Source organism: Callorhinchus milii, unplaced genomic scaffold (assembly GCF_018977255.1).
Source record: "Callorhinchus milii isolate IMCB2004 unplaced genomic scaffold, IMCB_Cmil_1.0 Scaffold2, whole genome shotgun sequence".
Classification (NCBI taxonomy): Eukaryota; Metazoa; Chordata; class Chondrichthyes; order Chimaeriformes; family Callorhinchidae; genus Callorhinchus; species Callorhinchus milii.
Window position 1 is genome coordinate 2,473,965 of NW_024704743.1, and position 22,093 is coordinate 2,496,057.

Here is a 22,093-nt window from a genome sequence, read left to right on the forward strand (position 1 = left end):
ATTCATTTTAAAAGCCGTTTTAAAGGGGTCCAGGGAATTAAATATTTTGTTTTGCCCACAAAACATGGTCAATTAACTTTACAGAAAACCCTGGGATGCTCTTTTGAGACGTCTCGCAGACGTGATGAGGCGCTATATCAAATGCAAAGATTATTATTCTCATTTTCCATCCCTTTTGGATATATGGGAGGGAGGAAAATACCAAAGGTGCAGTCAGAGAGGAACATCTTGAGCCAGTGAGCAGCAAGTTGACACAGTTAAGCCTGGACATGATGAATGCATGGATTCGGGCTTTGGCAGCCCAAGACTAGAGGTAGGAATGTTACGCAGTTGGAGGAAAGCTGAGTAGTTCAGAGCACGGAAGTGAGAGTCACACAAGACACCATGGTTTCCCACTGGCCCTGCGAGGTGGAGAGGGCATCCATGAAGATAGACGCTGTCAGCGCTTGAGGAGAGTAGGCGCTGATGGGAGTCAAGCGGTGGTGGGTGGGGGGTTCTGTCTTGTTGATGTTCAACTGGAGAAAGCTAACAACTATCGAGGATTAAGGTTGGAGGCAGATATAACTGTGTGTAAACATACAAGAAAATATGAATGCACCTAGTAAATAAGAAATGGGGAATTAATTTGCCCACATTAATAGTCAAGTAAGCTACTTATTCCTCTGTCTAAAAACCCATCCCGATACACGTCCACAAGTCAAACATGTAATACAAACAGGGGACTCGATGTCCTTATATACGATGACTTAACTCAGCCTACAACTTTTAAAGGGCAACCAAATTCATAACGCAAGGCTAAAAAAAAAAACTTTGTTAATAAGCTATATGTATGCATGAGATATTAAATTCTTCCTTTTGTCAGCAAGGTTAATTAAACGTCCGTGCACTCAGTAATGTAGGTCATTCCTTCCAATCCCCTGGTAGTGTTTTGAAACATGGACATTGAAAAAGCAGGAAGGGAGCGAGATTTAGTGCGTGTGGCTCCCCAATACCAACTGTGCTTCCCCATCAGAAGTGTGCAACAAGCATATTCAACATTAGAAAACCGAGAATCTTACCCTTCAGTAACAGATACAGCTATTTAATCCATTGGTTTCCTCAACTAACACTGGGACTGAAGGCTACAAAACAAAACAAGTGAGCTACTTAGGGAAAGAATTAAAGAAAACCTCTCGTTATAACGCGGTGACGTCACGTTCATATAACGCGTTAGGGAACAAAGACTAGCCATACAATGCTATAAACCAAATACGAGGGAATCCTGAAGTGAAGACTACCAAAAGGCATCTGAATAAAAACAGGATTGTAATCCATAGAATCATGGGCAGTAACAGCAGCCCCTGCCGGGAAGCGAAGAGCAACAAGCACACTGACCAACAACAACAACAGCTTACATTTGTATAGCGCCTTTCACGTCAGGAGGAGCTGCCCTCAACTGAATAGCCAACTTCTGACCAGAACTCAAAATATCTATTCATCCAATTTACAGAGAAGAGTTCATCAGTTTTGGTGAAGCGAAAAATAGCACAACCCTCGAACGTTCAAGTAACACCCATATACATCTCTCCATCTCCAAACCATTTTTTTTTTACTCAATTTTTTCTGGGGGATATCAAAACAGAGGGTTCCTTTTCGATACGACTTTCTCCAGTTAAAAGTTACATTGCTTCGAATTAAAACTTTTAAAGAGTTAAGCACATTGAAAGCTAAACAGTAAAAATAAATGTTTTAGCACCAAATGGCTAGAGATCACATTTGATCACTTGACATGACTAGACATAGAGGGGAGAGCTTTACTTTTTAATAAAGATTGCCATGATTTGCATCTGTTTTTACAAAAATCATCCAAAATACATATGTACCTTTTTTGATCCGGCAAATCCTTCTGACTCCAGGAAAAAATAGGCGAAAGGCATCAGCACAAATAATGAGAGGTTGGAGAAGAGGGATACAAGATTCCATAGTCCTAAAATGATAAATTCCAAAATCAGAAAACAAAATGCATAAATGGAAGCAAAAATAGCACAAATTGAACCTGTGACATATTTTTACATTAAAGTAATCTCCAAATTAACCTCCACAAATGGACTAAACTTTCTTTTCAAAGTGATGCAAGCGAACAAGCGAGATTAGAAAACTTGACAATAAACGAAAATATAATGAAAGAATAAAACAAAGTGAAATTCAACAGCATCTCACATATTTACTTCATTTGTTAAAGCAATAAAATGCTTCTTAGTATTAAGGGTGTCCAATTCTGTACAGAAGAGGAATAACATTTCAAGAGATTAACCCAATGCTAATTTCAAGGAACACAAACACATTCTTTAGAAGCAAGCTTAAGCACAACAACTTAGAGTTGACAATTTGTGCCCCTTTCAGACATATGTTTAACTAGCACACCACATATTCCTGGCAATGATACTCTGGCCTACCGCATATAAAGGAAATTCCACGGTCACGCTTTATAGTATTTACGTGTAGGATCATTCCCATTCACTTAGTTTGAAAAAATACTGCTGTGAAATTCCTACTTGCCCATAAATGGGTAAGAGTGGAATTGAGCCAGAGAAAGACACATAATTGGTCTCAGAAGTCATTCCAAATAGTCTTGCTGCTGGAAATTATATAAATATAAATAATAATAATAGTGAGTGACCACATTATATTTATTTTGAAGGAATTATTATGCCCGGAAAAGCGATCCACCAACTAACATTGACTAAAAACTGTGTTCCTAGTTACTGCTAGGTAAGCAGAGGCGTGTGTGTGGAGTAAAGAAACATGGCCAACGTTTCGCCCTGTCTGGGAATCAAACTCAGGTCCTCTCGCTTGCCAGGCGAGAGCTCTAACCACTAAAGGACTCCACATATAAGGGCAATACCTCCACTAACGTAGCAGCCCCCCAACACGACCGGTTGGGAGAATGTCTCGAGGTGCTGGGACATCACTCAAAACAATCTTGTTCTGCTTATTAAGCACAACTGTTGTAAAGGGGAAAAAATGGTGCTCTTGAAATAAAATAGTTATCAGCGTTTGAAAACACCAGGACCAGTAATGGCCTTTTTGGGGGTCACTCAGCCAGGTGAAAGTCTTGGCATCACCAGCTGTATCGAGAGAGCTCAGATACATACTGCAGTCAGGTTTCGAGTTGCTGTTTTAAGAATGCTCAATCTCTCTGCAGGTAGAGACACCTCAACAAACACAGGAAGGGGCAAGTCACAAAGGGCAGAAGTGGAATTGATCATTGAAAAGGACTACACTGGCTCAGTTTTACCATCTGCTCCAGCACAACTTCAACTTGCAACTAAACACAGAGGTCTTTTTGCAGAATGTTTCGAATTACCCATTGCAGTAACTGAGCCTCCTCAAAAACACCCCGTTTTAGCTCAAGTGAAATTGGCCAAACCTGTATCGCGTTTGCTAAGATTTAGAATAATGTCAGATAATCTTTGTTTTATTTCCCTTAAGAAGATTACATTCTAAACCAAGAAAATCTCACAGGAAAACTGCAATAACACTGCCGTCCGTCACTGGGCTGTACAGAACTCATCTGCAGAACATTACTCAAAAGCTTTGTCCTGCTTATAAAGCATTGACCCATGTGAGGGAAAAAAAATTAAATCCTTAATACAGCTACTGTGGAGATTACATAAATGTTATACCATTTAGTTCCATTTGCTAGTTCAAGTAATTCAGTGAAATTCATGATATAAATCAGCATGTTTGGACATAAAATGACTGGGCTTATAACAACTCATATTTATATAGTCCCCTTCATGTAAAAACGTCCCAAAAAGCTTGATATATGTTGCAGTGCAAACCAGGCAGAAGAACAGCAATTCAAAGATGTTAACCTAAGGTACAGTTAGATAAAATGGCTTTTTAGATTTTTGATTGCAAGTAGAAAGCGCAGGGCAAAATGGTTCTGTGAGCAAATTCCAGAGAATAGCGACCTGCTGGCTGAGAGCTCAGCTACAGAGATGGCGAAGAGAATGTGGAATACGCAATGAACCAGAAGGGCTCAAGCGTACGGTGTGGCAATGACAACGAAGGTTTGTGGAGTCCTGGAGCGTATTGGTTTGAGTTCTCACAGGCGAGAGGACCCGGGTTCAATTCCCGGGCAGGACAAAATTTTAGAGAAGTTTCCTTACTCCACACACCTCAGTGCTATATCAAATGCAACGATTATTATTATTATTTGCTATGACAACAACTTGCATTATACAGTACACACTTTACAGTGTATTCTGTGAAGCGCTTTGAGACATCTCAAAGACGTGATCAGGCGATTATTAATGTTACTATTAAAACAAAATTAATTATTAACAAGTCCTTGTGATACTTACAGGCAACATGATTTTATTTTAAGCTGTGGTGTAACTTACAACTAAATGTTCTCTGGTTGCCCCTTCACTGAATCACAACCTGCAATTTACAAGTATCTGGACTCTTGTATGTTTTGAATAAATCTCTAAGATGCTGGCAATAACTATTAAATTTTCCTTGTGCAAACATAATTATGATAATAATAATCCTTGCATTTGATACAGCGCCTTATCACGTCTTCGAGACGTCTCAAAGCGCTTCACAGAATACACTGTAAAGTGTACACTGTATATTTTGTGGGCAAAACACAGCTGCCAATTGTGCCCAGCAGCATAAAATGTACTACTTTAGTCATATTTTATAGACAAATATAAAATCTCATTGTCGGATTTTCACAACAGCAAAAGATATAGCATTTACGTATCAGGGGTAATGGGGGTATCGATCAACTAAAACTGTCAAGTTAAAGGGAAGAAGAGACGAGCCATCTGCAGCTTTTGGCACGCAATTTATCAGCCATCAGAAAAGCTGGCTGGAGGTATTGTACCCTAGCGCCACCTGCCGGTGTTTTGGGGGTAACTAACTACAGTATAACATTGCACCATTCTTAGTGACTTCTCCAAATGTCATGTCACATTCCAATATTCAAGCAAAACCAGGTTAGTTCTGGGCCTTATAATCTAACCTGCACTTCTAAACTAAAATATATTCTAAAACATAGATACGCTCGGGCAAATCAAAGCAGGCGTTTTAATTTGACACCAAATCGACATGTCCAGAACTCATCAAATAAATAAGACAGCACAATCTTTTTCAATGAACGGCTTATTAGTTTTGAATCATTAAACTCTCCAAATTTAAACAGTGACCATGAACTTGGCCCGGAAGTAAATTTGTAAAGTGCCCTTTTACTGTGTACAGTAAAGTAGCGGAAGGGAAGAAAAAAGTCAAAATCTCTCAAGGGTAAAATCCTGAGGACCGCATTACTTTGAACCAGCAAGTTTGGGCTAAAAGGGTTTTAATTAATAAAGAAAAAAAGTACCTAAAATGTCAATGATCTTCAAAAGGAATAAGCATCAGATGCTTTATATTTGGGGAGGAAGATGTCAAGACAGCTGTGCCATTTTCATCAGAATGCAATGACAAGATGCCTTAACATGGTCACTATTTTTGAAAAAAAAAGTCCACTGAACAGCTTTTATCTCTGTGACTGCACACTTTAAAAGGCTCAAATTCAACATTATCTTTTCAGATTGAATATGCCACATTGAACTCCACCTTAATATGGGTTGAATTGGGAAGCCTTAAAAGTGAGGAGTTCTAACCCCATTAATTGGTTGGGGATTCATAGATTAATTATTATTAACAACAGAATAATAACCGATCCTATTAATCAATTGGTTGTCAATAGGTAGATAGATTCCGGGGATTGTAAAAAAAAATTTTTTTTAAATAAAATACAATTTTGGTAACTCGATCCAGTACTGTTTGTGGGTCACTGCTGTGCACAATTGGCTGCTGCTCCTTGCCCACAAAATACATTCACTTTATAGTACGTTCTGTGAAGCGCTTTGAGACGTCTCAACGATGTGATAAAGCGCTATATCAAATGCAAGGATTATTATTAATATTTACTTGAGACTGCATCAATTGTAAGCAGCAAAGTTTGTTTACAGGTCTTGTTATCTTATAACAAAATAGGAACCTCAGAGCTATCAAAGCAAAAGGGTTACAGGACTGTAATAAATATGGAACAGAGAAACAAATGCATTTTTCAACAATATCTAAAAATCTAAAACCAATTCTCTGTGGCGGAGCTGTAAACTGAGAACCAAATCAATAGAGAAATGTCAAGTCCCAATGCTTTACCATTTAAAAAGAAAGCTTTGCAAATTCTTGTTTGAGCCACAAGATGGCGGGGCTGCACATAGCTCTGTTCCAAAGCAACTAGCAATGTACCAAAAGACTTCCAAGAGATTAATAATAATCCTTGCGTTTGATATAGTGCTTTTCACATCTTCCAGACGACTCAAAGCGCTTCACAGGCTTTTCTGTAAAGTGAATTGACTGTATATTTTTCGGGTGAAACGCGGCAGCCAATTGCGCACAGCAGCGTCCCCCACAAACGGTGGAAGGTAAGGAAGATAGAGCACTTGTGCAGCTCACCCAGGCTCCTGCCTGCATTGTATGAGCGTTCAGGCAGAAAGATGGAAATCAAATGATTGCAGACTCAGTGGAAGACACCTCAAGGCATCGAACGATGGACAAAATATTTTAATTTCAAAAACTCTCATATGCATCCGTAAAGGAAACCAGATGATTAAAAACAAGTCAATCTGTCTCATTGGCTTTACGAATGCTGCAGCCTTGACTTTCGTTTATCATCCATTCTAAGAAACACAAGGCAAAAAACTATACCAACCATGAATTAATGAACCATTCAACCACTGGATGTAGTAGTTTTGTGGGAAAGAAAGCAGGATCTCATTGCTGATGATTGAAAACGGCAACAGCAGAACTGCACCAGTGGACACAGCCAATGTAAATGTGCACAAATACATCCTGAAAACAACAACAAATAATTATTAAAAAGGGAACAATTAAAGGCATTTGTTTTAATATAAAGTCAAAACGGTTTTTAAAAACCACAACAAACCACATAACCACCTCCACTGAAAAATATTGAATCAGCTTATTGTGTCCTGGCCAACAATCCCCCAAATAAAATTGGTCACTCACTCCATGACTGTCTGTGGGACACTACTGTGTGAAACTGGCTGCTGCATTTCGCCCATAAAATACAGTCAATAAACTTTACAGAGTATCCTGTGAAGCGCTCTGAGGCGTTTCAACAACGTGACAAAACACTATATCAAACGCAAGGATTATTATCATTATTATTAAATTATCCCTAAGCTGCTCTGAGTTATTTGGGCAGCCCTGAACGACATTACAATTAGCTTATTGTCCCGAAATGAAAGGATTACAATGCGTTGATTTCATGATCAAGGTCAGCTGTGATGGTGTCTCTGCCCTTTCTTCCCCCCTTAAATCACATTTAGGGGCTGAGGTGGGTATAGCATTTGTTATTGAGCAAAGACTGAAAATTGAAACTGGAATCCTCTCCATACACCCACAAAGCTCAGCTGCTCACTGAATTGTGGAGTCCTGTAGCTCAGTGGTTAGAGCATTCACCTCACAAGCGAGGGGACCTCGGTTTGATTCCCGCGTGGGGTGAAATATTAGGCAACTCTCCTTATTCAATACGCCTCTGTTTAGCTGCAGTAAATTGGAACCCGGTTGTTAGTCGATTGGCAGATTGCTTTATGGGGGTATAATGATGCTTTCAAAAATTAATTTAAAAAATAATAATTTTGTCACTCAATCTATGACTGTGGGGCACTGTTGTGCGCAATTGACTGCCGGGTTTCGCCCACAAAATATAGTCAATTCATTTTACTTCAGTTCTGACGAAGGGACCCACAATGTTGACTCACTTTCCTTTTTCCATAGATGCTGCCTGACCTGCTGAGTGTTCCCAGCCACTTCTGCTTTTGTTTTCAGATTTCCAGCATTTGCAGTGTTTTGTGTGTTTTTTTCACTTTACCATATGTTCTAGGAAGCGCTTTGAGAAGTCTCAACAACGTGATAAGGCAAATGCAAAGATTATTATTATTATAAACTAGTTGAGCCTTTTGCGAGTTCGTCTTACTGATTTTAGTCCTAGGTTAAACACTGATTCGCAAACATTTATTTTCACATCAATGAACTACAAGAACTGCAAAGTGATAGCAACAACACAGATATGTACTCTTTTTCTCCAGCTCGCCTCTATTTTTCCCCCCTCCCTCAACTTTAAATACTCCACTGTTGAAGCACATTAATTGTGAATGTCCTGGTGGAAATAAAATCTTCCCCTTTACCAGACTGTGCCAAGCGAAGCATAAACCATTAATTATGCTTTTATTACTTTGGGAATCCAGGAGTTTGGGAAAAAATATCTTCCATCATTAACTGCATCAACAATTATTAAAAAAAAGGATTTAGGTGACTTTTTAACTTGGACAGAAAAGTATTTCAAAGACGTGAGACACATTAACGAACATCATCTAATCAGTTTAATTGATAAGAGATCTCTCGATATTAATTTAATTATTACTCAGGATCATCTGCCTTTCTTTCCCTTTCACCTTTGTATTACCAGAGGCTCCTGCGACATGCAGCTGGAAATGTGTTTTCCCAGAGGGTCACATTATCAAATTATTTTGAAGTCTTCGTAGGTTTCTGTGCATTGAAGTACTCTGTTTAAAAACTTGACTGCCGTGTTTTACCCACACAATAAACTCAATTCACTTTACAATATATTCTGTGAAGCGCTTTTAGACATCTCAGATGTGATATCAAATGCAAGATTTATTATTGTTGTATTATTGATTGGCAAAACATTGTGTGGAAATTTAAGGATCTTTCTAACATCTACAAGACAACTTCTGCATTTTATTCCAAGTTCTTAAGTTTACATGTAAAAATGTAGTAAGATTAGAGATATTGAGCTTGCAACTATTCGTTTCCATAAAATGTGCATTCCTGCAGCACCATAAAATAGCTTCAACCACAGCTATGGTGCAGTGGGTACATCTCTGCTCTTGCCCAGTTGAAAATATAATGTAGTAGTTTGGAAGGTGAGGGAAGCAAGATTTTAAACTGTAAGTGGACAAACAAGTGTATTTAAATAATAATTATCCTTGCATTTGATATAACTCCTTATGGCGCCTTTGATACATCTCAAAGCTCTTTACAGAATACACTGTGAAGTGAAGTGAACTGACTGTATATTTTGTGAGCGAAGCGTGGCAGCCAATTGCATACAGAGGCATCCCCACAAACAGTCGTGGATTGAAATACGTACGAAATTCTGTTCACGATGGCATCTTCATCTTCATGATCATCTGCAAAGGAAGAAAACAAAAGTCACTAAAATGCATCCGAACTGGACCACAAGCGGATTGTGCACATTGATTATATCTGCATGAAGTGAGCAATTACAGGAAAACCCAGAACGTGTCCTGAACCACGACGGCGTGTTCTCAAGTACAGAACGTGACAGTCGAGCAGTGGACAACACAAGAGCAGCCGGGCAGCTTTCTGCAGACATGGACACTGACATTACTGGATGTGATAAAAAGGCAAGCCTGTGAGCAACAGCCTTTCCTGTTTTACAGCAATAAATTGTGACGGCTTTTAAATAAAATTCATGTCCAGTAATTGCAACATGCAACATGAATGTGAAATTGAACCCATTCTCTTTTGTTACTTGGACATCTTTTGCCTCAGTTAGATGTGCAGTTTTAACTTTGACATTCAATTTGTTATACATCTGCCTATTTGGATGCTCCTGTCACATTGATGTTTTACATGAAAAACTAGTTGAGAGGCAGAAACTATATTGCACTGCAGTGTCGCTGTTCCTTGTTCTGTCCTGCACCAACGCCTTGAAAATTGATGGCATGTCACAGCTCCATTGGAAATGAAATCTAATATAATAAAATTATGAGGCTGCTGATAAAGTTAAACGGTTATAAATTTAATAATAAAACATTGTTAAGTACATCATTAAATATATAGTTGCCAGACTTTTTTTATTTTTAACCTATTGAGGTATTTCGAGACTTTGAGGACAGATCTAAGAGGAAAGGTTGCCTGTTCTTGAATGAACAGAGAAGACTGGTAAAAAATGACCACAATATGATTGAATTGTGATAAGAGAAACAGAGACTCTCACAACTTTAGGGGTAAATATTAAGGGAATGTAAAAGGGAGACTGGATTGGATTGTTAAAAGGGAGGATTCCAGAAGAAATATGGAATTTTTTTTTTTAAAAATCACAACTTTGAAATCAAAGGCTGTGCCACGAGGAATCCACCAGAGAAAAAAATAATCTGGGCGACAAGGTAGTGAGTAAGAACAAAAGAGAATTTCTAGGATAAGTGAGATTTTGAGAATACATTTTTTCAAATCAACAGATGACTGAGTAGCTAAAGACATTAAAGACTGGTGGATTGCTTTTCCAGGGGTAATAATTCCTTCAAAAAAATAATAATTTGGTCACTCTATTTCTGTCTTCAAGACGTTTCAAAGCACTTTACAGAATATACTCTGAAGTGAATTGACTGTATATTTTGTGGGTGAAACACGGCAGCTAATTAAGCACAGCAGCATCCCCACAAACAGGCCGACCGGATTAAAACGATCAGTGGGTAAAAAGTGCCGACGTGCACTGATAAGCCTCAAGTGTGAAACGTTGCAACCCTTCCCCAAATTCACTCGTTGCCTTTTTGAAATAAAACAGTGTGGTGACTCAACATGGGCGCAATGGGAGTCTCATAATTGTCAGCAAACCTTCCTTCCATAGAACTGTATATACTTAACAAGATTTATATACATTTGTCACTGCTGCTGTACACTGTGCTAATGCTTTATTTAATTACCAAACTTGAATCTTTGACTTAGCTGATTAATGTACGTGTCTCTCATGTAATTATATTTGCCTTTTTTAGTACCGAAAAGTATTTCTTCACATGTCTGAGCTCTAAGTGAGATTACTAATTCTGTGGCAATTAGTGTCAAAGTATGGCCATTTTTTGTGAAGTGGAATCACTTCTGTGAGTACTATTACCAGGGTGGAGATTGCTAAATGCATTCGATTTACACCTAATCATTCCAGGTAGATTGAATTCTAAGGTGAAAGAACATTCTTATAAAACAGTAATCTGAATTGTATCAACCCATACCAGTGAATGCAATGCCCAATGCCAATTTAGCACATTATTCGTATTATTAATAAAAATACTTTCAGTTATTACTTGGAAACCTAGTAAAGGGGGTTCTTTTTGAAACTTGCTGTATACTTCTGAAGCATTAAGCTTCATTGTGACAAAGAAAACAGTCGGAGATTCAGCAGATTTTTACATGAATTAGCTACTAAAACTATATGCATTTCCTGCATAGATTTTCCTTTCATGCTACAAATTAATAAACAAAGCTTTCACAGAAGAACAACAGATAAATAAATGTTACTTGGGAGGAAAAACTAAGCGCATTTTTTACAAGTGTAAAATTTAAGGAAAGTTAATACTTGGATGGTCCATGAATGGAAATAATTTATAAAACATTTTTTAATTATACCAGAAAACAAAAACATCCCTAAAGTGAATCAAACTATTCCTTCAGGATGCAAGAATGAACTGAAATGGAAGAGTGAAGTTACCAAGGGAAGCTATAGAGGAACAAGCTTGTTATGCGTTCCGCAGTTTGCAGCCTTGTGTGCAATTCATTATAACCCCTTGGGCAACCAATATAGTTTTGACAAGAGACATTACCAAATTAAGGAGAGAATAAACTGGGCATCATTAACAATAAGGGCACAGAACTATATAGACAATATTTATTCTTCAAAATCATTTTCAAAGAAATGTTATTGGCAGGATTCCAAATGCAGGTTAAAACTAATTACATTATACGGAAATGTCATTTTTCTGTATCATGCTTCATTTCATAAGAAAAAAAGAACCACAATTCAAATTAAAGGTGATTTCTATAGTTTTTTTGTGATTATTGATCTAATAGACATTTGTTTGGTTAGATGCAGCACTAATTATAAAATAACTAGATAAGCGAGATTGAGTATATAAACTTAGCCTCTGGAGAGTAAAGTAAATTAGGTTTTCTTTGGGCTGAGTTTGCCTCTTCACTATTTGCAAAACACTTTAATATATCATGTGTGCTTATAATAATACGTGCAATTTGATATAGCACATTATCACATCGTCGAGACGTGTCAAAGTGATTCACAGAATATATTATAAAGTGGATGGACTGTATATTTTGTGGGCAAAACGCAGCAGCCAACTGCGTACAGCAGCGTCCCACAAACAGTTTTGGATTGAATGACTTTTTTTTGGTAAGATCATTACCCTGGAAAGCGATCCGCCAAATGACAAACAACCGTGTTCCTACTTACTCCCAAGGTAAACAGCGGCATTTGGAGTAATGAAACTTGCCTAAAGTTTTGTACCATCCGGGAATCAAACCCAGGTCCTCACTTGCTTCCTTAGCCTCCTTCAAGTCCCACCTCAAAACCCTCCTCTTCGACCATACCATCAGCCACCCCTCCTCCCCTCCCCTCTCCCCCCCCGACCCCAGCTCGGGTCTGAAATGCTGTCACTGTCCAGCGCCTTGGGACATCCTACTGACGTGAAAGGCGCTATACAAATGTAATCTTGTTGTTGTTGCGAGGCGAGCGGGCTAACCACTAAACTTGCTCCAGGACTTGCTTTGCATAACATAAGGGAGCGTTTATATCTATTTGCCGAGTAGTGGTACTGCTTACAATCAGCCGTGGATTACTTCAAAGCAGTTCCAGCCGGAGCTTAGCAGATGGCTCAGAAACAGACCACTCAGCCCATCTCGTCTGGCTGGTGTTCAGACTCCACACGAGTGTCTGTCCCAGATCTTATTCCGATTCCCTTTTCTCCCATACGCCTCAACTTCATTCTCCCTTAACCTCGTGTACAGTCTTTTTTTGGAATGTTGTCACGCATGTTCGGTGAAACAATGCCTAAAGGTGACTGACAACCTAAACTGATGAGCAAAAGAATGAGTATTGTGCTTCTGCCTCTTCCCTCCCTCTTTTCTGAAGAAGCACCACATCCCGGTGTATAGCTCCATACACGAATCTCTTGGGGCAATGCCAAATACCCTACCACGTGTCAATCCAATGTCTAATGGCCATTTCTTGCATATGGATATCAGCGGATTTTTTGGCTGAAGGACATCACAGCCAAGAAGACTGCTTAATATATTCTTTCTTAGGCAGGCACACTGCCAATTATAGAGCCCTCATTGTTGGCCTCGCTGAGATCATATACCTCAGGAGAAATCTGGAACCTTGTGCATGACTCACTTTCATAATTGTCAATTTCAATCAACTGAAAAATCAAGAGAAATGTGCAAAAGGATTTTGACGTGGATAAACACAGAGTGATAGATTATTGGGATGAGAAACGACAAACCAATGACAAAAGTCCATCAGAAGAGGCAGAAGAAGAAAAGGATTCGGGTGATCATTCATTTGGAAACATACAATCAATGAAAAGCTGTTGTCAAACAACCTGTTGGTATTTAGAACAGTGATTGATGCACTGAAAACCTCTGAGAACAAATAAGCACGAATCCAGGATTTGAATTCCAGGAAGAAGTTCACAAAATGCAGGTTTGTTTAAATTGGAGATCAGATTGAAAGTGTACATCATTCAAGTCCAAGTATGTTGTGTGTAAGCAAATTTACTTCACAACTTCAAAGCAGTAGGTATAAAGTCAAGACTTAGTACATGCAATTGGCTGCCGCATTTCATCCACAAAATATAGTCAATTCACTTTACATTATATTCTGTGAAGCGCTTTGGGACGTCCTCCCGACGTGAAAAGCGCTATATCAAATGCAAGGATTATTATTATTATTATTATTCTGTGAAGCGCTTTGAGACGCATCTACTTAGGGGTTTTAAAACAATGTCAATGATACTTAAACAAAAGACAAAATACTGCAGAAATTGATGCTTACTCATTTTGTAAAAGGCTTAGTATTATTGCAATGCTCCACTGAAGTTAAACATTGATTTTATTCTGCTTGCCATGCCTCAGTAGTATGTTATTACCATATAGAGTTTAGTTTAAATAACTATGCAAAACACGCTTGGCTTCTGACTTCACACAGACCCTTCTGTCATGGCAATCCATAAGATTGCCTGGCAGATTTGTGATATTAATATGCAAGTTTTCACGGAGCAAAGGGTAATAATAATCCTTGCATTTGAGACGTCTTAAAGCGCTTCATAGAGTATGCTGTCAAGTGAATTGAATGTAAATTTTGTGGGCGAATCAGGCAGCCAATTGCACACGGCAGTGACCCACATACACTCATGGATTGAGGTGACCAATTTTTTTTTGAGGAATTATTTTCCCGGAAAAGTGATCCGCCAATCAACTAATAACCGAGTTCCTGCTTACTGCTCGGTAAAGAGCTGCGTGTGGAGTAAGGAAACTTGCCCAACATTTCGGCCTGCTGGGAATCGAATCTCGGTTTCTCACTTGCAAGGCGAGTGCTCTAACCACTGAGCTACTAGACTCCACAGTCCTGCAAGTTGCGATATTGCAAGTTGATAAACTGATCTCAACTGCAGAAAACTCCTCCCTCCATGGGCTCAGCAACTTATCTGGAGTGGCTGAAGAGCAATAGGTCCTCCCAAGCCACAAGGAGCGCTAGCAGAGGTTGGGCGCACATGCTCAGATGCATAAACCACTGGTCTATGGAGGTCCATCATAGGCTCCCGCCCTACCCATTTGCAGAGGCCTCACGTACCCAATCCTGTTACATTAATAGTATGTGCAGCACTTACAGATAACCAAAAACCTTGCATTCCAACTTCAACCGGACCCTTCCCAATAGACCAGAGGCCTCGGCAATGCATCTGAGCATGTGACCCAACCTCCACCGAGCACCCGCGCCAGTCACAGGATAGGGTGAGAGGCCTCTGCCAAGCAAGGCGCCCCCTTATAGGACTAGTTAGTTATCAGATCAATTGCACACCGTAAGTACTGGGTCTTAAAAATAATTTCTAGAACATAACGAGTTCCGTATTAAGTGGAATGAAGGGTAAAGCGAGTTCCCCCGTTACCATTTTACACGGGGAGCTGCTAGGATAGTCAGTTGAGTTAAGTAAAGCCAGAATCTTACGCAGTTTCCTGTACGTGTGACAAGGTTTAAAATGCAGATAATAAGTATCTGTAATTACCAATTTCTGCCAATGAGTGGCTCCACAGCAACACCTACAGGTGGAAACTGGGTACTGCAGCCAACAACCCAACAGTCAACACTTGCATTGACCACTCACTGACTCACTGACTCACTGACTGGACTGAAGTCTGGTCAACTGTTGCCTATAACGTGTATTTGTAAACATTCCAGTCATGCAATTTTATTTATGGAGTAAGTTATCAACTTATAAGGTATTCACAAGAGGAGCAAAAGGAGAGCTTAGGCAAATATTTTCACTCAGTTGTTGGGCTACCATTGCCTCGTGTATAGATAGTATATATATCTATTTATAGATTGTATATATATATATAGTATAGTATAGATGTGACAAAAGGGCACAGTTTCAATGTCTAAAGACACTTCAGTTGTAAATGTTCCTGTTGCAACTTCAGCAATCATCGTCCCAAATTTTTCCATGAACCTTTATAACCTTGCCATTTTAAGAAAGCAATTTCTGTATCCCGTGACAATGCAGGTGTGTGCTAATGAACAGCATTACTAACCTGTTTTTCTCTTGTATCTGGTGATAATGAAGTAGGAAACTGTATAAAGAACAGCAAACAAAAGGAAACAAATCTGAAAAAGGAGAAAACAGAACTGCATTAAATAACCATTTTCTCAAGCAGTTACCGGCAATTCCTTTGTGCGAAACGTCAGAGTTCAAAATGATCGAAATGTTAATGCTCCAAATTAAATCAACGACAACTTGCTGATTTATATGTACAATTTATATAATGCCCTTCACGCCGGACGGCATCTCGCAGCTCATAACAGTGGCAGAGCCCAATTCCAACCCAGGGGGAGGGGGAAAGTGACCGTAGGCACGGTCGAAGAGGAAGGTCTTCAAGTGCGACCTGAAAATGGGGAGAGGGATTGAGGGAGGGAGATTTCCACGCTTCGAGGTGAAGTGATTGAAAGCATGGCTGCCGATATCTGGGTGGAGGGTCCTTGGGGACAAGGAAGAGACCAGAGCCAGTCGAGCAGAGGCAATGGGTAGTGGTATAGGAAGAGAGGTTGGAGAGATTGGGGTGGGGGAGAGGCCAGGCTGTGAAGGGATATAAATACAAGAGTGATTATCTTGAAATAGATGCGCTCTGTGACAGGGAGCCAATTGCATTTGTAATGGAGGTACCGCAGTCTATGTCAACATTTTACAATATATTCTATGAAGTGCTTTGGGTCGTCTCAACGACATGATCAAGCGCTCCCCCCAGCATTGTGCCGGAGTATCGCCATGGACTGTGGACTCAGAGGCAACTGAGTCATTTCTAATTTTTTGAGATGTCTCAACGACATGATGCGGTGCTGTATCAAATGTTAAGATATTATTATTTGCCACACAGCATTGGCATTAACTACCGCCCACATCAGGCCCCAGTTAATGCATAAGAAGTTCAGCCATTGTTTTATTAGTGACGGTCATTAACACATCCCTTTAATAAGTCTACGGTATCTCATGTGGTGTTTAAACCAGTCTTAAGAAACTGCGAACAAAAACACATTTTTGTTTTTCCAACATGTACTGAGGCTTTTATTCACTGTTAACAAATCAACATAGTATGAGGAGGAGTGGAGATGAGCATCCCACGGACAAGATGGCGGGGGAAAGGGGGGGCACCGTGTGACGATGAGCCAGGACTTGTTGTGTAGGGTTCATTCATTGCAGTCTAGACTCTGCTCTTAATCCCTCAGTATCGCAGAGCATGCATAGGGGAGAGGAAGCCTAGTGGCTGCCTACGTCTCACCCCACGCTTTCGGCGGTGATGGTGGTGACGATGTCCTCTCCTCTTTACAGATTTCCGTCCCCTTCCAGATCTCTTCTTGGAGTAACGAGCCCTCGCCATGATTGAGATTCAACCGTGTTTCTGACTGCTGGTGGCCTGGTAGGACAGCCTTTTTATACTGTTGTGTGGCCTCCACACTCCCATTGTGGGCCATTGTACTTCACTCAGTCACGACCTTATAAGGTGCCGATCCCTAACTACATCCCTAACTACATCACACCTGACATCACAAACCAGATTTCTAGCTGTTTCGCTGCCCACATCAGTAACCACATCAGTAATAATAATAATAATAATCCTTGCATTTGATACAGCGCCTTATCACGTCTTCAAGACGTCTCAAAGTGCTTCTGCAAAGTGAATTGGCTCTATTTTGTGGGCAAAACGCTGCAGCCAAATGCATACATAGTGTCCCATTAACAGTCGTGGATTGAGAGACCAAAAATATTATTTATTTTATTGAAGGGAGACCTGGGAGAATCTGATCGTCTTGGGTTACCAGGAACCAGGGAGGAGTGGGGTAGATTGGATGTGGGGAATATGATTGGATGTGTAGAAAAGCTATGGACAAGAGATTAAAAAGATAACTTGCTGCCATGATCTAACAAATTAGACTAGGCAAATGCTCTTTATCAACAACTAGGCATCTCTGTGTAAATAAAACCACTGACGGTAGCTTGCATAGTGGGCATGTGGATGTCAGGTGGAGCACACAATCGAGGAGCTGGCCGGAGGACTTTACCCATGGTAAAGAGTTAATAGCTCGGAACTAGACAATTAGTAGATTTTAAAAAAAGGAAGGTTTTAATAAGAAATACGCTCTGGTGAACAATTGCCTAAGGTGATGAGAATAACTGGTTCACAGCTTAGTTTGTACACTGTCCATCCAATCCGACTTAACTAACTTTCGGAGTGAAATCAGGAAACATTTTTTCACTCAAAGGGTAGTGGAAATCTGGAACTCTCTCTCCCAAATGACTGTGGGAGCTGAGGTGGATAGATTGGAGTTGGAGTGCAGATAAGCCATGATCTAATAGAATGGCGGGACAGGCTCGAGGGACTGAATGGCGGGACAGGCTCGAGGGACGGAATGGCGGGACAGGCTCGAGGGACTGAATGGCGGGACAGGCTCGAGGGACTGAATTGTCTACTCCTGCTCCTATGCATCTATGCATTATTGGTCACTGTTCACACAGTCAAAGGCCAATGTATATCATAAGCTGAACAGCAACATTGTCAGGGAATTAATTCATACAAATAGCGCATCAGAATTCAATATCTAAATCAACCTGACAATCTGTTCAAGCAGCTTTCAGATTCTGTTGGCTGTGTTCTTTTTCGTTAAAAAATGTCATTATTTTAAAACTCATCAACCTAGCATTTAAATAGAGTTCTTGACATATTACTACAGATCCAGGTTTCATCAAAAGGTCAATTTGAATTTGTCAATGAAGCTATCTAGTGATAGATGGCGTTACCCTTTTAAAACCACCCGAAGATAGTACTGAGTGTTATAATAGGATGCATGTCAGGACAGAAATGTTAGGACTCTTTTAATGCCTGTCAAAATGCAAATATGTTGTAATTGTGTGCATATATTACATTATTACACTTCACAGTTATGAAATTGAAGGTAAACTAAATATAAAATCAAGGACAACAGGTCAAACCGTATTCCAATTCGCGTTTAAAGTAGAATGTCAGCAATAAGATGCAAACGGCTGAGGTAAACCACAACAGCTGATAAGCGTAAGCAACCTTCTGCAGCCCCAGCAGTTTAGCAATCTCACAAGTTGCAAAATCTATATCTAGCTCTTCCCACGTAAGTGGCATCTTTGCTGAAGCTTACGTGCCAACATCGTCTTAGCTGATGTCCCACTGAAATCGAAAGGCAATGGAATAGTTGAGTGGCAATGAATATGAGAAGTTTTTCCTCAGTCCCTGGAGGAACGAGAATAAAGCAGCATTCACATCTTTATGCATTGTGTGAGATTCACTTTATGCTAATAAATTAGGACACAGCTGTGCACAATTGGCTGCCGCGTTGCGCCCACAAAATAGTCAATTCACGTTACAGGATATTCTGTGAAGTGCCTTCAGACATCTCAAAAACTTGATAAGGCACTATATTAAATGCAAGAATTACTATTGTTATAAACTAATTCAGTAATTGTATTTTCTTTGGCTAGGTGGGGTAGGGGAGAAGAAAGGTGTATTTTTCCCCACAGTACTCACACAGTTTTAGCTCTGGGACACTAACATGTGTGAGAGGGGGCCCTATATAAATGCAAGTTGTTGTTGCATGGATGTGAAAGATACCTTGACAATATATCATTTAGTTAATTGCCATTCAACTAGATACTGTCACAGTATCTTTCACATCCACTAGAACATGCAGACAGTCCTCAGCGTTTTACATCTTTTCTTAAAAAAAAATCGCCTCTGACAATACAGTGCACCCCAACACAGTACTGGACCGACAGGATGGACAATAAGATCAAGTGCCAATATGCAGCTTGAATTCCTAACCTTCTGAACGACCTCGAGGCGCGAATTCCTCCAACTGAACTAAGTGGACATTGACATCAATGCCATCAAAACAACTGCTGATTTCTCCTACAGAAAAAAACCTGTGCTCGGAAAATAATACTACCAGCGCCATGATCACTTCCCATTCTGTGGGCTTGCTGGGGCAAATTGGCTGCTGCAATTGCCCACACAGGACCCATTCCATTTCCGATTAACCTTACTCCAGAACAACACCCAGAAAAAATTGTTCACTCACTTCATGGCTGTAGGTGAGACACATCTATGCGCAAATTGGTTGTCGCATTTACCTGTAAAAATACAGTTACTACTTTACTGTAAAAATCTTTGAAGGACTTTGAGATTGACAATGTGATCAGGTGCTATATCAAATTCAATGTTTGATACAATAATAGTGTTTTGAGATGTTTATTTGACATAAAAGGGGTTATATTTCTGGAATGTACATATCAATTCTGCCCACAAAATATACAGTCAATTCACGTTACAGGATATTCTATGAAGCGCCTTGAGACATCTCATAGACGTGATAAGCCACTATATCAAATGCAAGGATTATTATTATTATTATCTGGAGATCACTAGGAGAGAATGTGACCTTGGGAGAAAGGGAAACCTGACCCACTGCATCTAATTACACAGCTCCTTTAATCTCTCCACTTAATCAAATGCCGTTGCAATAGACACTTATGAATGCATCCTTTGAAGCAAAACCCACAACTCTGTGTGAATTATTATTTATTAATATATAACTAACATTCCACAAACTAAAATGGCTTCATCCTGGAATAGGAAAGTGGAACTGACTTTACTCATTGGGTCCACGTTGTGTTTTACCCCCTATTATATCTATGTCATTATAGTATCCAATAATCTCTGAAGTCAATAAAAAACCATGATCAATACTGAGTTGCATTCATTGATTTTACTTCATTGAACCTAATCCTACCCTCACCAAATACCCAAGACTTTTATAACAGCAAATATGCAAGCACTTTCCACTGGGATCACTGGACAGTGATCAAAAGCAGCAAATCTTGCTGTCCACTGATTTTACAACAACAACAAAATTATTTTTGTACGGCATCTTTCATTCAGGAGGACATCCCAAGTCAATGGACAGTAAGAGTTTTGGACCTGAGCTGGGGGTCAGGATTGGGGAGGGTAAAGGGAAGGGGGGAAGCAGAGTGATTGAAAGCACAGTCGAAGAGGAGGGTCTTGAGATGGGTCTTGAAGTAGTCTTGAATTTTAGTGTTACTGTGGTAGCTGACATTGCGAGCCCAGTAAAGGAATAATCACTAAACAAGAGACATTTAACATAGCTCAGTTTCAAATCCTTTTTAGATTATTCCCAATATTTCTGCATGAAAGCGTTGGGATTAATGCAGAATGTCTCATACAATTACTGTTCTGCAAGTCTATATCCCTGACCTGGATGAAGAGATTACTCCCTTGTTATATTAATCTGGTAATCAGTGAAGGCATTGAATAATGCCATCACAGTAATATTGCTAACAAACCTGGGCATCTGCCTGAACAGCCCTGCGTACACTTACTGACCTGCATACGGACTCTGGGGGTTCAAGATTTCATGGAATCTTAATGCAAAGGAACTGCAATATACATTTATATTGTGTCGTTCACATCACAATGACATCTCAAAGTGGTTCACACAACTGACAAAGCTCAAGTTGTGTAACGGGAGGAGAGGGGAAAGGTGAGCATTGCTGAAAGTGTGGTGGAAACAGATTCAATAACAACTTTCAAAAAGGAATTAGATAGTTACTTGAAAAAAACAACAAAATTACATGTGTACAGTGTTTTTCACATCGTGAGGACGTCCCAAGGCGCTGGACAGTCAGAGTTTCCGACCCGAGCTGGGGGTCGGGATAGGGGAGGGTGGAGAGCAGGTGGGGTGGGGAGAGGGTGATTGAAAGCACGGTCGAAGAGGAGGGTCTTGAGATAGGTCTTGAAGGAGGCAAGGGAGGGGACGAGGACAAACGAAAAGGAAGAATTCACTCCCTTCTGATTCCACAAATGGTAGTCAATGCATCCATTCATAGTCTCATCACACCACTCACAACTCATCACAGGGAATATTTTATGCAAGTGCAGACTTATAATTAGTTGACATCAGACACTGAACCATGAAATGTGCATCCCCAAGGGAAAAATAATTATTTTTAGCTGACTAATACTGCTGTAGATAATGAAATAATTAAAATTTTGTTAAGTTGCCATTATAGATAGTTTAAATATCAGAGTTTAAATATCTAGGGAATCAGATATGGCTCCAGGTAGTAAAGTAATCAGTACTTCTTGTTACTTGTTTCACAAGAATGTAAGTTATGGTCAGAGGTACAAAACTTCATTCATTCATACCATCAATGCAATCAGAATGAGTAAATGAAACAAACCCTTTCAAGTTTGGGGATTAATTTTTCTTTCTTTCTCCCTTTCATGTGTTGTTACTCTATGTGAAATTATGTAGGGATATTAAAATTTGATCTGAGAGACACCTCAGGTGTGAGAGGAAGTGCTGCTATAAATCTATGGC

The 22,093-nt window shown here is 39.7% G+C and overlaps 1 protein-coding gene across 1 annotated transcript in view; it reads right to left on the bottom strand.

Moving 5' to 3' along the window:
* Positions 1-22,093, bottom strand: part of lmbr1 (limb development membrane protein 1) — a 78,476-nt gene that overhangs the window by 54,331 nt on the left and 2,052 nt on the right. Inside the window, exons 2-5 of the mRNA XM_007908324.2 lie at positions 15,709-15,781; positions 9,239-9,278; positions 6,752-6,891; positions 1,863-1,966 (exon numbers count right to left, since the gene is read on the bottom strand). Of these exons, the coding sequence (XP_007906515.1) occupies positions 1,863-1,966; positions 6,752-6,891; positions 9,239-9,278; positions 15,709-15,781 (357 nt within the window). The remainder of the gene's footprint in view (positions 1-1,862; positions 1,967-6,751; positions 6,892-9,238; positions 9,279-15,708; positions 15,782-22,093) is intronic.